Source organism: Heterodontus francisci, chromosome 14 (genome assembly GCF_036365525.1).
Source record: "Heterodontus francisci isolate sHetFra1 chromosome 14, sHetFra1.hap1, whole genome shotgun sequence".
Taxonomy (NCBI): Eukaryota; Metazoa; Chordata; class Chondrichthyes; order Heterodontiformes; family Heterodontidae; genus Heterodontus; species Heterodontus francisci.
Genome location: NC_090384.1, coordinates 35124918 through 35142158, shown reverse-complemented (window position 1 = coordinate 35142158; position 17241 = coordinate 35124918). Strand labels below are relative to the sequence as shown.

General features: G+C 44.2%; 1 protein-coding gene across 4 annotated transcripts in view; it reads right to left on the bottom strand.

Moving 5' to 3' along the window:
* The window catches only part of b4galnt4a (beta-1,4-N-acetyl-galactosaminyl transferase 4a), a 973366-nt gene that overhangs the window by 139954 nt on the left and 816171 nt on the right, over positions 1–17241 (bottom strand). For all 4 annotated transcript variants that reach the window (XR_010976333.1, XM_068045982.1, XM_068045983.1 and 1 more), the window contains exon 11: positions 4567–4676. Coding sequence is in view for 3 of the 4 variants with exons in the window: in XM_068045982.1 (XP_067902083.1) it covers positions 4567–4676 (110 nt within the window). In the remaining variant the exon portion in view is untranslated. The remainder of the gene's footprint in view (positions 1–4566; positions 4677–17241) is intronic.

The following is a 17241-nucleotide window of genomic DNA, read 5'->3' as shown; positions in this document are numbered from 1 at the left end:
CATACCAGCTGCAAACTTTGAAACTGTGTCCCGTATACCGAAGTCCAGGTCATTAATATATGTCAAAACGAGCAGTGATTCCAGCACCAACATCTGGGGGATACCACTGCACATTTCCCTCCAGTATGAAAAACAACCATTCACCATTGCTCTCTGCTTTCTGTCACTTAGCCAATTTCGTATTCATGCAGCCACTGCCTCATGGGTTTCAATTTTGCTAACAATTCTATTACGTGGTACTTTATCAAACATTTTTTGAAGTGTACTACACTTGAAAAGCATGCGTTGAATAGATGTGATTTCAAAGTTATACAGAAAACGTGCAGGTCTTCATACAGGACACCTTCCCTTTTTAAACAGCAAAATGCTCAGCTGCACTCTGAGAACACCACGACACCACATTCCATGAATATTGCTATTGAATGAGCTGGACTACATACTACATTAGGATGCCACGGTATAGGAGTGAAGCTACAGAATCTTTAGATATTTCTTATGCCAGTCATTTACCATTAAGATGCCTGTCTTATAGCTTCCCGATGGCTCAGAAAGCTTATCTAGTGAACAGCTGAGCTGCACGGACCAGAAAGGCCTCATATGTTTACATGGATTGCCAACTGGAATAGGTGACGCCACATCTGGTTTCAATGTCCCTGGGTTAGGAAGAAGTAAAATTAGCCAAAGATTTCCACTCCTGACTGCTACTCACAGTTCTCTGTCAAACATGCACTTGTGCAGATATTGGGTGAGGGCAGGATAAGGTATTGGGCATGGAAATTGTCCTGCAAACTACTAAGGCCTCAATATGACAGGCAGGAAGCGCACGTGCCTTTCCGGCTAGAAACGCACAACCCACCATATTGGATAACAACAAACGAGTAGAATCCTTCATGCACAAGAGAAACAGGGCGTAGGCCCTTTGCATATGACAATAAAGGCAGTCAATTTCTACACAATTGACTGTAATACTGCATGGTTAAATAACCTCCCAATATTCATCGTCAAAAGTAATGGACATAACAGCAATGGCCACTTGGGCAATCAGGATCCAGGGAACTGCACCCACTTAAGGAGTTAACATGTTAAGAGGAAAAGTCTTGAAAAAAGGAAGAAGAAAGTCATTTTTATTCATTGTTTCACCAAAAACATTTTTGCGGCTAACACATCAAATATATTTGGAACCTTGGTGTAGAGTTTCTGCTAGTTCCCGTTAGTTTCATTGACGCAAATGATTGCGGAAACTCAATCACAAATTACATCAAGAGTAAATCGAGTTTCCATGAACTTTAATGCTGGTTTAAAAATCATTATACCCGAAGTCTGCCCTACCAACAAAAGCGGTCACACCCCCAGATTGAAATAATTAGGAAGGCCAGTTTCTGCCGATTGCGTCCATTTTGAGGAGGGTTTTCAAATTGAGCTGGTTTTTAGATATTAAAAAATATTTAATTAGCTAAGAAACTGATTAGTGTACACGAATAAATCTATCAACTAGATCAGAATAGTTATTTTAAGTCATTTTCAGTGATTTTAAACCAGAGGTGGAGGACTTGACATGAATATTAAAAATTCTTATTTTTGTGATAAAGCCATTTTCAGCTATATTAATTAAACTGCACCAGGTTACCACCCTAAATACATCAAGGAATTTTTTAAATGTAGAAAAATATAAATGATTATGTTCTATTATGCTGACCATTTACACTGATTTATGGTTTATGATTTGCAAATAAATTGGTAATAACTTGAACTGTAACCTAACCAGCACAATTACAAGTGCAATTTGCCCCCAATTTTCTGATTGCTCCCAAAGCAGAAACTCCAACCCTTTATTTCTGCATATAATTCCCTTGTGTGGCTGGGACGTAATTCAATAAAAGAGCATATGCTTTTGAGCCCACAAAGGGGCTGGATCTGAATTGTGAAATTATTAAACAGGGCACACCCCTCAGCAGAGAGACATTCATCACACCTAAAACACCTCAGAGAAAAGTTGGTCGCCATTAATTGTTTAAAGTCATATCTTTTCAGATCAATTATATATGGCCTAAAGCCAAGAGTTTGCAGAAAGAAGGTGCTAACACTATGATGAATGCCTGTTTGGAGTATTATAAAAGTGCCTTCTTTGAGGAGGGAATTCTCGTTGCAGTCTTTTATTTACACTTGACATTGGGATTTAGATTAAATGAATGTGGTAAGCAAGTTTGCAGTGACAAATCCCAACCTGCAGTATGGCCCACCTCTGGAGATTCATCTTACTTTCTCCAATATATAAGCTGGACTTTAGAACTGGCATTCAGAATTTCAATCTGAATTGATCAAACTCAGAATAAAATGGGCACTGAAAGTTCTTTTTCTGAATATTCACGCTTACTTCTTTAAAAAAAAATCGTAATTTCTTTGAAACCCATGCTGGGAAATAACACTCCAGCATGACTACTCCCTGGATGGACATATAGATGAAGATGGTAAATGTGAATATTTAGGTTATCAGCACATAGCCTGGACTGACACTGAAATACAGTATTGAGGGAGTGCTGCACTGCTGGAGATGCCATTGATAAGACACTGGGGGTGAAATTTGTCTTCAGAGGCATTGCAAAATCGTAATAGCAAATCGGCAGCCATTTTACACTTCACAATGGAAAGGAATATTGGTCAGAGTGTAAAACAGACTGCAAAACAGGCTGCAGATTCACTTTTTCCCGTTTTGCACTCCCACCCAAGCTGAATTTCACCTCCATTCAACTAAGTAGGAAGAACAAGGAGAAGCAATATAAACTAAAGGGTACAATTCTAAAGGGGGTGCAGGAACAGAGAGGCCTGGGATATATGAACACGAATCATTGAAAGTGGCAGGGCAGGTTGATAAAGTGGTTAAAAAGGCATATGGGATCCTGGGCTTTATAAATCAATGCATAGAGTATGAAAGTAACGAAATTATGATGAACCTTTATTAAACACTGGTTCGGCATCAACTGGAGTACTGATTCCAATTCGGAGCACCATACTATAGAAAGGATGTGAAGGCTTTAGAGAGAGTGCAGAAACGATTTATGAAAATGGTTCCAGGGATAAGGCACTTCAGTTATAAGGATAGAATGGAGAAGCTGGAGCTGTACTCCTTAGAAAAAAGAAGGTTGAGAGGAGATTTGATAAGAGGTGTTCAAAATCATGAGGGATCTAGACAGAGTAGATAGGGAGAAACTGTTTCCTTTGGTGAAGGGGTCGGGAAACAGAGGATACGGATTTAAGGTGATTGGCAAAAGAATCAAGGGTGATATTAGCAAACTTTTTTTTACGCAGGGGGTGGCTAGGATCTGGAATGAACTGCCTGAGAATGTGGTGGAGGCAGATTCAATTGTGGCTTCCAAAAGGGAACTGGATAAGCACCTGAGGAGAAAAAATTTGCAGGATTATGGGGAAAGGACAGGGAGTGTAACTAGCTGACTTGCTCTTGCAGAGAGTCGGTATGGACTTGTCGGGCTGAAAGGCCACTTTCTGTGCTGCAAACATTCTATGATTCTAAGTGAATCGCCAAGATTCTTTGATGCTATTTGTAGAGCAAGGGGTTCTCCCAGTGAGTTGGATAAAAAAATCCTCCTTTAAAAGTACCAAAAACAAGTTGACTGGTTCATTTATCCCACTGCTATTTGTGGGATCTTGCTGTTTGAAAATGGCTGCTTCATTTACCAGTATGACAACAATAATTACACTTGGAAGTAAAACACTGTAGGTGAAGCATTTCGAGACGTTTGTGAGAGGCCAGATAAAGCCCTATATTAATGCAAGTTTTTTTTGTTTATTAAACAAAGGATTTTATTTGAGAAAATTAATCTTGAATAAATTCAATGCCAAGTACTTCCCACACTCAATACCTACCTTGAGGATACTTTTTTCCTATTATTATAAAATAACAAGAACAATTTTATTACAAAAATAACATGGAAGAAGGGGGCAAGGAGAGGAGTTCTGATAGCCAGCCAGACTGCTGCAACATACACAACACAGGAACTGAGTAACTCTTTACAGGCCTCATACCAGCCCTGTAAATAAAGCACAGCACTTTGAACTATAATAAAAACAAGAAATTCTGGAAACACTCAGCAGGTCTGGCAGCATCTGTGGAGAGAGAAACAGAGTTAACGTTTCAGGTCAGTGACCCTTCTTCAGAACTGGCAAATATTAGAAATGTAAAAGGTTATAAGCAAGTAAAGCAGGGGTGGGGCAAGAGATAAAGCAGAAGGTGTAGATAGGACACTTTTAACTAATCCTGTTTGACATCCTGCCTGTCAAAGCAAGACCTGTACAATATCAATAGGAATGCAATAGGACAATCAATCATACTGATAAATATCTCCCATAATCGTCAATAGCTCTGTCTGTGCAGAAACATATTGGGGGAGAAAATAAATAGCGAATCTACATTCCTCTCAAACTTGATAACAGGATTAGGTTTTAATCAGCAAAATAGATTCCAGCAGACCTTTAGTTCAATCAATAAAGCACTGGGTTAATCTTCGCATGAGCTGGGACAAAGAAACAGAAAATAAAACAAAAACTTACAAACTGTAGTCCTTGGTACCGGGCGATGGGAAAGTCCTTCACAATGTAAGTTGGTGAGTACACACAGGGTGGAAGGATGTGTTGCACCTGCGATGGATCTATCGGTGGAGCTAAAGAGGGAAAGAAAGCCCCACCTATATTAGAAAGTACCACAAATAAGCAAAGACATGCGACTTCACAGGTAAAAATGGCATAGATTATTCACCCATTTGAACTAGTCACCAGTTGGCATTTCAGAGACATTAAATATTTGACTTCCTGGATAAGTATTGTCCAATTTTAGTAATTGCATTTCTGATCAGTAAATAAAAAATGAGTAGTAAACATGTAATCTCAATACTCATATTCACATGGTGTCGCATGTATACTTTAACCTGTTTCCATGTTTGTTGGTAAAATGGTAACATGAAAAGCAGAGTGTGTGAGTGTGTTTTGATCACTGAGTGTGCTTTTCTTTTTTGGTTAATGCTTATTGTTTATCTGCTAAAATGGTGTATAACACAGTGGAAACACCAGTAACTGTATAGAGAGGGGAGCTGTCAGCATGATCAGCTTAACCAATTGAAATAACCACTTCAAGCCTGCGGAAGAAAACAAGCCGACCAATAATGAGTGGCTCCAACTGGCCACATAAAGGCAAAGGATGAGCAGCATCCAACTGCGTCCTGGATGGAGAGCAAGGGCAGGTCTGACATTACTCCTACAAGTCAATATTCTCAGTAACCAGTCTGACAAAGCTCACAACTATTGGCCGAAAACCTAGAAGGTGCACTAAGCTGTGTCGTGTCGGATAAATTCATGCTGACATTTGAAAACATGGTGAAAGAGAAAGACTGCAAAATGTCGCACTGAATAGTGGTAGATGTTAAATAAATATACAGGTGAAGCACATTTACCTGTATTGTTTGTATGGTGTTTCCTACTAAAATTACTGCATGTGACTAAAACAATTTTCCATAGCCACACGAGTCAGCAATTTCTATTGGGTATCACTGTTCTGGATACATTAGGGTATATTTCCCTCTGTGGATAAAGTTTAACAAGAATGGAGACATGAGTAAATGGTGGGGTTGATTTCCTTGAGTCACTGTGCGCAGCGACAGTGCAAACAAATAAGGGAAGGTTGTCTTTGGGCAGTAATTTCAAGTGGATCAGCTTTGTGCTGCATTGGCCGGAATTGTACGCCACCCAAAGAGCAGGATGGTGGTGGTGGGGGCGAGGGGTGGGTGGGATGAGGGGTGTAAAATGGAGTGGGAGCTTGAGGGGATCCTTCCCGACCCACTCCCGCCTCCAATTTACATGGGGTGGCAGTGGCGAAAACCAGCCCGCCCCAGGCCAATGAAGATCCTTAAGTAGCCAGTTAGCAGCCACTTAAGGGCCTCCGCCCGCCGCCACAGGGATTTTACTGTTGGCAAGCAGGCAGCCCAGGCCCGACAAAAGCCGCCTGTTAAAGGTTAAAGGTTTTCCAACGGCCTGGGGGGGGCCCTCATGATCAGGCACCCTATGCCCGACGGAGGGCCACCCCCAATGCCACCCCCCCCGTCCCCCCAGTCGACCCCCTTTGCCTCGCCGGGGCCCGACCAATCACCCCTGGCAAGGCCCCAAAAACTCACCTTTTCCTGGGCCGTCCTTCCTCTTCAGTCTTTAGCTGGGTTGCAGTCCCAGCAGTGACCCTCACTCCCAGTGGCGCTACAGGGACTAAGAGCTGATGGCCCACTGATTGGCTGGCAGCTCCTTTATGCGGGACCTCCTGTCTCAATGAGGTGGAAGTCATGCCTCAGACCAATTAACGGCCTGGGGACCATAAAATCCGGACTGGGTCCCCAGGCCAGGCAGAGGCGGGCTTGCCACTGACTTTTCCGTCGGTGGATGGCTCCCGTCTGACGAGGGTAAAATTCCAGCCATTGTGTGCAGGATACATATGAAGATAAAACAACGTAATACCAATGCATCCTGATTCTCCTGATCCCTTTCATTAACACATGGTACCAGGGGACCAGAGGATTGCAAATGTTACATCCTTGTGCAAAAAGGGGAGAAGGATAAACCTGGCAATTACAGCTTAATGTCAGTGGTGGGGAAGCTTTTAGACACAATAATCCGGAAGGCATTTAGCAGCCACTTGGACATGCATGGACTAATAAAGGAGAGTCAGCAGAGATTTGTTAAGGACAAATCATGTTTGATTAAGTTTATTGGGTTTTTTGATGAGGTAACAGAGAGAGTGGATGAGAGCAGTGCACTTGATGTTGTGTATACAGACTTTCAAAAGATCTTTGATAAAGCACCACACAGTAGGCTTGTCAGTAAAATGGAAGCCCATGCAATAAAAGAGGCAGTAGCAGCATGGATACAAAATTAGCTAAGGGATAGAAAACAGAGAGTAATGGGGAATATCTTTTTTTTGGACTAGAGGGAGGTAGACAGTGGCATTCCTCAAGGTTCAGTACCAGGACCACTGCTGTTTTTGCTACAGACAAATGACGAGTAGGTACAGGGCACAACATCAATGACACAATAACACAAAACTTGGAAGTGTAGTAAACAGTGAGGAAGATAGCAATAGACTTCAAGAGGATACAGACAGGCCGGTGGAATGGGTGGACACAGGGCAGATGAAACTCAATGCAGAAAAGAGTACGGTGATGCAATTTGGATATATAAATCTGGATGTAATGCAGGATATATTAAAGAGTGTTACAGTGAGCAGTGTAGGATATATGTAGGATGTATTACAGTGAGCAATGTAGGAAATAGTTAGGAGTGTTACACTGAGCAGGGTAGAATATGTTACAGAGTGTTACAATCAGCAGTGTAGGATATATCAGAGAATGTTATAGCTAGCAGTGTAGGAAATATTAAAGAGTATTACAGTGAGCAGTATAGGATATATTAGAGAGTATTACAGTGAGCAGTGTAGGAAATAGGAGTGTTACACGGAGCAGGGTAGAATTTGTTACAGAGTGTTACAGTGAGCAGTGCTGGGTATGTTAGGGAGTGTTATAGTTAGCAGTGTAGGAAATATTGAAGAGTATTACAGTGAGGAATGTAAGATATATTAAAGATTATTACAGTGAGCAGTGTAGGACATGTTAGAGAGTGCGAAGGTGAGCAGGGTAGGATATATTAGAAAGTGCTATAGTGAGCAGTGTAGGAAGTATTAAAGAGTATTACAGTGAGCAACGTAAGATCTTTTGAGAGTGTCAGAGTGAGCATTGTAGGACATATTAGAGAGTGTTATAGTGAGCAGTGTTAGATATGTTATAGAGTATTACAGTGAGCAGTAATAGGTATATTAGAGAGTTTTACATGGAGCAGTGTGGGATATATTAGAGACTGTTACAGTAAGCAATGCCAAGCATATTAGAGAGTGTTACAGTAAGGGATATAGGATATGCTAGGGAGTGTTACAATGAGAAATGTAGGGTATGTCAGTGAGTGTTACAGTGAGGGGTGAGGTTCTGTCAGTATTTCAGTAAACAGTGGATCGTATATCAGAGAGTGTTACAGTAACAAGAGTAAGGTATGTCAGAGAGTGTTACAGTGATGGAAGCAGGGTATGTCAGAGAGTGTTGTGATAAGCAGTGTAGGGTATGCCAGACAGTGTTACAGTGATGGAAGCAGGGTATGTCAGAGACTGTTACAGTGACAGAAGTAGGGTATGTCAGAGAGTGTTGTGGTAAGCAGTGTAGGGTATGTCAGAGAGTGTTACAGTGATGGAAGCAGGGTATGTCAGAGAGTGTTGTGATAAGCAGTGTAGGGTATGCCAGACAGTGTTACAGTGATGGAAGCAGGGTATGTCAGAGACTGTTACAGTGACAGAAGTAGGGTATGTCAGAGAGTGTTGTGGTAAGCAGTGTAGGGTATGTCAGAGAGTGTTACAGTGACAGAAGTAGGGTATGTCAGAGAGTGTTGTGGTAAGCAGTGTAGGGTATGTCAGAGAGTGTTACAGTGACAGAAGTAGGGTATATCAGAGTGTGTTGTGATAAGCAGTGTAGGGTATGCCAGACAGTGTTACAGTGATGGAAGCAGGGTATGTCAGAGACTGTTACAGTGACAGAAGTAGGGTATGTCAGAGAGTGTTGTGGTAAGCAGTGTAGGGTATGTCAGAGAGTGTTACAGTGACAGAAGTAGGGTATGTCAGAGAGTGTTGTGGTAAGCAGTGTAGGGTATGTCAGAGAGTGTTACAGTGACAGAAGTAGGGTATATCAGAGTGTGCTGTGATAAGCAGTGTAGGGTATGCCAGACAGTGTTACAGTGATGGAAGCAGGGTATGTCAGAGAGTGTTGTGGTAAGCAGTGTAGGGTATGTCAGAGAGTGTTACAGTGACAGAAGTAGGGTACGTCAGAGAATGTTGTAATAAGCAGTTTAGGGTATGTCAGAGAGTGTTACAGTGAGGGGTGTGTGACATTCAGAGAACTGAATAAGGTCAGCGTGCTTCTTTTAAAGAAAATCCACTTGTTAAAAGTGGAAACCTCTGCAATGTATAGATTTTATGACTTCTATCTATCTCTTTTAATATGATATTTTTACAGACAAACACAATATTACTCTGATTATATGTTATATATGAAATATTCACACCCACAGAGGACTCAGTAGCTCAGGTAATCTTATTAGGGTTATTCATGGCTGTGCTGAATGTCATTATGCACAACATAAAACAAGTGTTGGCATGCCAGCAGTTTAATTACCATAACATCTCTTGCAGCTCGTCTCCATCTGTCACATCGTATTAGGTAACTGAAGTAACATGCTAGCTTTTTGACAGCTGACAGGTGTTTTCTATGCTTTTGGTGGGTTCAAGGGGAAACAGGATGATGACATAAGTATTTATCCATGATCGATAATGATTTAGCATTTAAGATCTGATCTTTTCTCCACTGCAAACCATTTATAATGCGAGAATTAATTTTTTAACAATAAATAACTGCATGGCTGTCCAAAATGATTTAAAGAAAGACTATTGAGGGGGAGACGGTGGCGTAGTGGTAATGTCACTGGACTAGTAATCCAGAGGCCTGGGGTAATGCCCTGGGGACACGGGTTCAAATCCCACTATGGCAGCTGGTGGAATTTAAATTAAATTAATTAATAAAAATCTGGAATTAAAAGCTAGTATCAATAATGGTGCCATGAAACTATCATCAATTGTTGTAAAACCCCATCTGGTTCACTAATGTCCTCTAGGGAAGGAAATCTGCTGTCCTCACCTGGTCTGGCCTACATGTGACTCCAGACCCAAAGCAATGTGGCTGACTCTTAACTGCCCTCTGAAATGGCCTTTCAAGCCACTCAGGTGTCAAGGATAATTAGGGATGGGCAACAAATGGTGCCCTTGCCAGTGACACCCACATCTCATGAAACAATAAAAATAAAAATTGAACTTGGAGAATGCAAGTATAAGATTGTTTGGTAAATTCTCTACCCTAGGTGCAGGTTATTAATGCTGGGAAAATGGAACTGTTTTCTATTTCAGACACTCAGGGTTCACATAATTTTTTTGTTTATTTGTGCTAGATATTCCCTTGGGTTCAGTGTTACCAGCCATACACATAAGCAAACCTAATGTCCCCTACGATCTGGACTGTTCTTTATGTAGCCCAATATCCAGTTAAACAATAGCAGGAGTAGCCAGCCTTTGCACTGTATACTAGCTGCTGATGCCACTACATGAATTCTTCTCTCTTTTTGGAAGGCATACTAAAAAGCACGCAGTGGAGATGATGCACATATTCAAACCAACAATGCATTCTTTTACGTAGAATACATAAGTGAATAGTATGCAGCTTTCACAGTGGGAACAGTTTAATTTGTTCCACTCCTCAGTTGTGGAAAGCAATAAATATGCAGTTTACAACATTTCAGAACACTGACTCACCTCCCCTAGCTAAGCTCCTCAAGCTAGCTGGCTGAGTCTTTCAAAACATAACATAACAATTTGTATTTATATATATTTGTATTTATTTTAAAGCAATAAAATGTTCCAAAGTGCTTCACAAGGGAATTACAAATTAAAATATGATACTGTGGGTTGAATTTTATGTTTTAAACGCCAGTCCTGCAGTTGGGGGATGGAGTAGCCAGCCGCATGTGATTTATCAGTGGCTCGCCAATTAAGACTGAAGAGCTGTGAACGCCGACCAATTGCCTGGTCGGAGTAGGGCCCAGAGGCAGGGAGCACGGCCTCAGGTGATGCCTCGGCAGGGTCTGGCACCATTTTTAACAGGCTGCCAGCCCTGCACTGAACTCTGCATTAGCAAGGCCTGGAAGAGGAGGAGGTGACATCGGATGATTAGAGATGGCTGACAGGAGACCCCATGCAGCCCCACGCTTTCCTAATGTCTCCCGCCAGGTGCTAGTACAGGCTGTCAGGGAGAGGAGGGACATCTTGTTCCCAAACAGGCCTGGCTCCAGATTACTGAGGAAGTCAGCAGCCGTGGTGTAACCCCATGCACATGGATACAGTTGTGCAAGCAGCTCAATGACTACATTCGGGCTGCGAAAGTGAGTATCATTTAATCCTTTCATCCTCTTGAGCCTTGCACCTATCGAAGTAGGATGTGGCACTGGGACGAGAGTGATCTACACCCTAGATGTGGGCAAAGGGACAGGGGATGCAACATGTCAGTCAGCGGCCTTTCATGGTGACCCTGAAAGCAGGCCCCCTGTCATATTTGAATTTCGCAAGATTCCTGGGAAGGGAACACGTGCAGGAGGTGTGTGTGTACCTCCATGAGTGGCAACCCTGCACTGCCAGCAGCCTATGTGTTGGGATTATGTCACAGTAGGTCCAATATCTCCCATCCCTCTGTCTGCAGGTGAAGGTAACACTAAATCGTGGGGAGCAGGTGACGACCGAATGTTGGGCTGCATGTCCTTACGCTGAAGGAGGAGGCGGCCCTGCAGCTTGGCAGACCGTAGGATGGAAAGAACGTTGTGGACCGAGAGACAGGGGCACTCTCCCAAACTAGTAAGTGGGGTCTACATGGGGCACAATGCTGTATCTGTAATGATGGAGCCATGCTGCTCATCAGACATCCGGTGTATACAGGATTCTGATTGTAGGGGTGTCTGCAATGGAGGGATGGCAGGCCCTTGACTTTTGCATGTCTTTGTTCTGCTATGCAGGCAAAGCTGTGCCAAATCTGAGGGGGAGGAAGGAGCCTCAACGCAGATACATGCACCACAATGGGTTTGCACTCGAGTTTAGATCTGGGCACAGAATCTGGCAGGCACAGAATACACAGGCCCGAGCAGCTGACCGACACAGTGACACCCAGGCCTCTAACAGTTGCAGAACTGAGGGAAGCTAGGCCAATACTGAGCCCCAGGCTCATGACATGCCTCTGGTTTCGGCAAGGGAAATGCTGGAGCTGCAGCGAGAGGTGCGGCAACATCTGGCAGAGATGTCTGAGGCTTTGTGTGCCCATGTGCGGTGGATGGAGGAATCCATCCAAGCCTTGACCTCGGCATTGTATCTGACTGGTGCACGAATGACCTCCTTCATTGAGAGGTTGGCGGATCAGATGGAGAGCCACATCCAGCAGAGCACTCAGTGTTTGCTGGATATTTGTGCAGACCTCCAGATCCTTGTCCTGATCACAGGCACAAGGCAGCAGTGGCAAGGCGAGAGGGGGACAGGGAGCCTTGAATCACCACCAGGTCCTCTATTCTCTCAGGTCAGCAGGGAGGCAGAAGTCTGCCTTGATAGGGAGGAGGAGTGTATGCCTCCCGCAGCTAAAGTTTCCTCTCAGGGTGCTCTTGGTTCGGCCAGCTGCTCCTCTGCCCCTCTGCCAGTCAACAGGTCATCCAACATCCCAGCTGAAAGAGGGCAGTACTGCTTCTTTGCAAGAGACCCACAGCATGCTGAGGCTCTCCAGGCCCAATGCATCCCCAGGACAGCTGCCAAAGTCATCTGGAGCCACGGGGAACCAAGGTCAGCAGGCAGCCTCCACCTCAGCTAACAGCACAGGGGTAGCACTGCATAGGAGTTCACGTAAGTGAATTAAGAAGTGCACTTAGAATCACTGGGTTTTCACGGGTGAGCGTTTGTCTATCGTTTCACTGTCCACCTCCATTATGACTGTGAATAAATATTTACTGCTAGGCATGGACTTCCTCCCTTTTTCCTCCAACAGGGGCTTGACAGTACACTGCATCCCAGCCTCTAGTAAGAGGCTGGAGGCGATCATTGATACTGTGAGGGCTCAACTCTAGAGCCTTAACAGATCAGCTCTGCGCGAATGTTCAATAAAACAAAGCATCGTTAAAAAAGGAATGGTGAAAGATGGCTGCATAAAGGAAGATCTTAATTGGATAAGGTATAAGAGCCATAAAGGATCAAATGAAATACGAATGTATAAGGGCATTGTGAGCCTCCTTTGTGTGTCTCTCATGTCCAATGTCATGTTGCCCCTGGGATTCTTCATCTGGCCTAGCTTGTCCATTTCCCACTCCACATCCTCATTGTCTGAGGAGGCAGTCCACTCCTCACTTTCCTTGTTGCTCATCGGCTCCTCTCTCTGCAAGGCAAGGCTGTACAGCGCACAGCAAACCACGACGATACAGGCTGGTATTCTGGAGCCTTAATGACCATATGCATGCAGTCAATGACGCCCTGCCCCTTGGGGAATCCAGCGATGGCCCCAAAACCAATGGTCCTCTCTGCTTGTGAGTTGGGATTCGTGTGGAAGCGCACATAATCTCCAGCACCCCCTGAACAAGGCATTGGCGACCTCCTTGACGCACCGATGTGCTGTCGACTGCAAGATTCCACACATGTCCCCTGTGGATCCCTAGGATGATCCAGTGGTGTAGAAATTCAATACCAAGGCGACCTTTAGGGCTACTGGCGTTGGATTGCCACCTATGCATCCTTGCACACAGGTCAGTGACGGCCTCCCTAGAGAGTTGTGGTCTTCATTGGTACTGCTTCCCGGACATCTGCAGGTAATTGAGCCTCAACCTGTACACTGTCTCTGGAGAGTACCTCCTTCTGCGCCGGCCACCCCTTCTCTCCTCTTCGCCCTTCTGCCGCATCTGGAGGCCGCTGAGGTCATCCTGTGGGCTCATAGGCCATTGTGGTGCAACTGAAGATGCCTGGCCCTCCCTCCCGCTCAGGTGCACTTCGTCTTCAACAGGGTCCCCAAAGCCTGGGTGAATAAAGCCCATGATAAATGGCCTGTCCGTTAAAGGCAGTATTTCCCTGCCAGTGTTCCCCTCTTGATGTCTACACTTGTGACCCTTGCCCACGTGTCACATGCCCATTGCCCTCTTGAATTAGTGCCCCTGCAGTGCAGCCAACTTTCCCTCCCTCCTGTTATGACCAGGTGAGGAAGGGGTCTCAGCTCCCTTTTCATCCCTTCTTTGGTTTGACCACAACGGGGTTTGTTCTTTTAACACAGTGATTTAGCTTACCACCTCAGCTAGTACTTGCTCACTGTTCCTCTAATTATAATTGTAAATGAACCAATCAGACAGGTTTTCTTGGGTTTAAACAAGAAAGAAGTTTATTAACCTTATCACTCTTAACTGGTTAAAATTACTAAAATACGTGACGTATCCATATTCACATTCATACAAGAGGCACATACACACACAAATAGGAACAGAGGGGAAGAAGAATTGAGAAGTTTAAAAAGTCCGTAATAAATGGAATTCAAATACTGAATTTCAATGTCCTTCATTGAAGTTAAAGTCTTGAAGTCCTCGCTGGGTCACGTGCACAATTTGGGCTTGCTCCTCTGGTCCTGGAAGGCTGAAGAGAGGCTTTACCCTTCTTCTTGTTGTTGCCTGTAAAATTCTGTAGTCTTGAGGTTTAGTAGCTGCCACCGAGACTTCCCTGGGACTTTGCTGGAGAGAGAGACGGAGAGAGAGGTGCTTTCTTCTTGGAGTTCAGTTACAGTCTCCTTTCTTTCAAAGGCACAATTCACAACTCAGTGTTACACCAGCAGGTATGTCATGTGACCACCTTTTTGTTTGAATACAGAAGTTTCTGGAAGGTTTTTTGAAATTCAAAGTTCTTCTCTCAAGCTGTGTAAACATACTTGGTAGGGGGGGTTTGGCTCTTTCAAAGTCAATGGGTGTTCAGGCTTTTGACGACTACTATTGACAAAACACATTCTAGATAATTAACTCAGAGCGCACCCCTATTGCTCTGGCTAGACTGGGTAATTACCTCTGTCTCCGGTCGGCCTTCGGCTTCTCATATACAAATTGTGCGTGGCCATCTTTAGCTGCTCTGTTCTGCTTTTTAAAAGTTATTTGTCAAATCCAGTAAAAAGTCTCAAGCAGAGTCCCATACGATAAAATTAATATTTTTCCATTTGGCATGTGGGGTTTCCATCACACTCCTGACACAGTAAACTCTGCCCTCCCTTCCTGGCCCTTCCAGGCCGACATAATCTGCTGCCTCATTGTCACCTCCATTAAGGAAGCTAGACTCTGAAGCCCTGTAAGACCTGTGCACTGTTCATAAAATTGCATCCAGCGCATAAAATCACTTTCAATTTTCCATTTAACGAGCTTAATTACCTGCCCACTGCATTGCTGTCGGACCTCTGCCATCCATGTTTGCTGCCATGTACAAAATCGGAATGGGCCGTCATAACATCGGACCTCCTGTCCAACATGTCCTGATCCGATTTTATGTCGCCCCATGCCTCCATACCCATCCACATCACTCCCTTAAAATTCAACCCACTTGAGGAGATATTAGGGCTGATGACCAAAAGCTTGGTCAAAGAGGTAGCTTTTAAGGAGTGTCTTCATGGAGGAAAGAGAGGTAGAGAGACAGAAAGGTTTAGCGAGCAAATTCCAGAATTTAAGGCCATGGCACCTGAAAGCATGGTCACCAATGGTGGAGTGATTAAAATCGGGGATGCTCAAGAGGCCAGAATTAGAGGAATGCAGACATTTCAGAGGGTTGCGGGGCTGGAGGAGATGACAGAGATAGCAACAGGCGAGACCATGGTGGTTTTTGAAAACAAGAATGAGAATTTTTAAATCAAGTCGTTGCTTAATCAGGAACTAGTGTCGGTCAGCAAGCACAGGAGTGATGGGTGAACAGGATTTGGTGTAAGTTAGGATACGGGCAGTAGAATTTTGGATTGCATCAAGATTATGGAGGGTAGAACGTGGGAGGCCAGGCAGGAGTACATTAGAATAGTCAAGTCTGGAGGTAACAAAGGGATGGATGAAGGTTTCAGCAGCAGATGAGTTGAGGCAGGTCTGAAGCATTGGAGGCGGAAGTAGGCGGTCTTAGTGACGGAGCGGATATGTGGTTGCAGGCTCATCTCGGGGTCAACTGTGACACTGAGGTTGCAAACCACCTGCTTCAGCCTCAGATAGTTGCCAGGGAGAGAGATGGAGTCAGTGGCGAGGGAGCAGAATTTGCAGCAGGGAACAAAGATAATGGCTTTAATCTTCTCAATATTTATACGGAGGAAATTTCTGCTCATCCAGTACTGGATGTCAGACAAGCAGTCTGGCAATTTAGAGATAGTGGATAGGTCAAGAGAGGTGGTAGCAAGGTAAAGCTGGATGTTGTCAGTGTATATATGGAAACTGATGTGTTTTCGGATGATGTTGCCAAAGTGCAGCATGTAGACGATAAAAAGGAGGGGACCAAAGATAGACCCTTGGGGGACACCAGAGGTAACGATACGGGCGTGGGAAGAGAAGCCATTGATGGTGATTCTCTGGCTACGATTAGATAAATATGAATGGAACCAGGCAAGTGCAGTTGCATGTAACCGGATGACAGTGGAGAGACGTTAGAGGAGGATGGTGTGATCAACTGTGTCAAAGTCTGCAGATAGGTCAGGAAGGACAAGGAGGGTTAGTTTACCTTTCTCACAATAACACAGGGTGTCATTTGTAACTTTGATAAGAGCCGTTTCGGTACTGTGTCAGGAGTAGAAACCTGATTGGAGGGATTCAAATATGATGTTCCAGGAAAGAGGTGCATGAATTTGGGAGGCAACAACACATTCAAGGAGTTTGGAGAGGAAAGGGAGATTGGCGATGGGTCAGTAATTTGCAAGAAAGTGAGGTGAGAGTGACTGCCTTTGACATCAAGGCAGCATTTGATTGAGTATGGCATCAAGGAGCCTAAGCAAAACTGGAATCAATGGGAATCAGGGGGAGAAATCACTGCCGGTTGGAGTTGTACCTAGCGCAAAGGAAGATAGCCGTGGTTGTTGGAGGTCAATCGTCTCAGCTCCAGGATATCACTGCAGGGGTTTCTCAGGGTAGTGTCCTCGGCCCAACCATCGTCAGCTGCTTCATCAATGACCTTCCTTCAATCATAAGGTCAGAAGTGGGGATGTTCGCTGATGATTGCATAATGTTCAGCACCATTCACGACTCCTCAGATACTGAAGCAGTCTGTGAAGAAATGCAGCAAGACCTGGACAATATCCAGGCTTAGGCTGATAAGTGGCAAGTAACATTTGTGCCACACAAGTGCCAGGCAATGACCATCGCCAGAAAGACAGAATCTAACCATCTCCCCTTGACACTGAGTGACATTACAATTGCTGAATCCCCCACTATCAACATCTGCGAATGTTTTACCATTGTTTAAAATGGGTGCGAGGGATAGGCCAAATAACTACAGGCTGGACAGTCTCACCTCGGTGGTGGGTAAATTATTAGAATCAATTCTGAGGG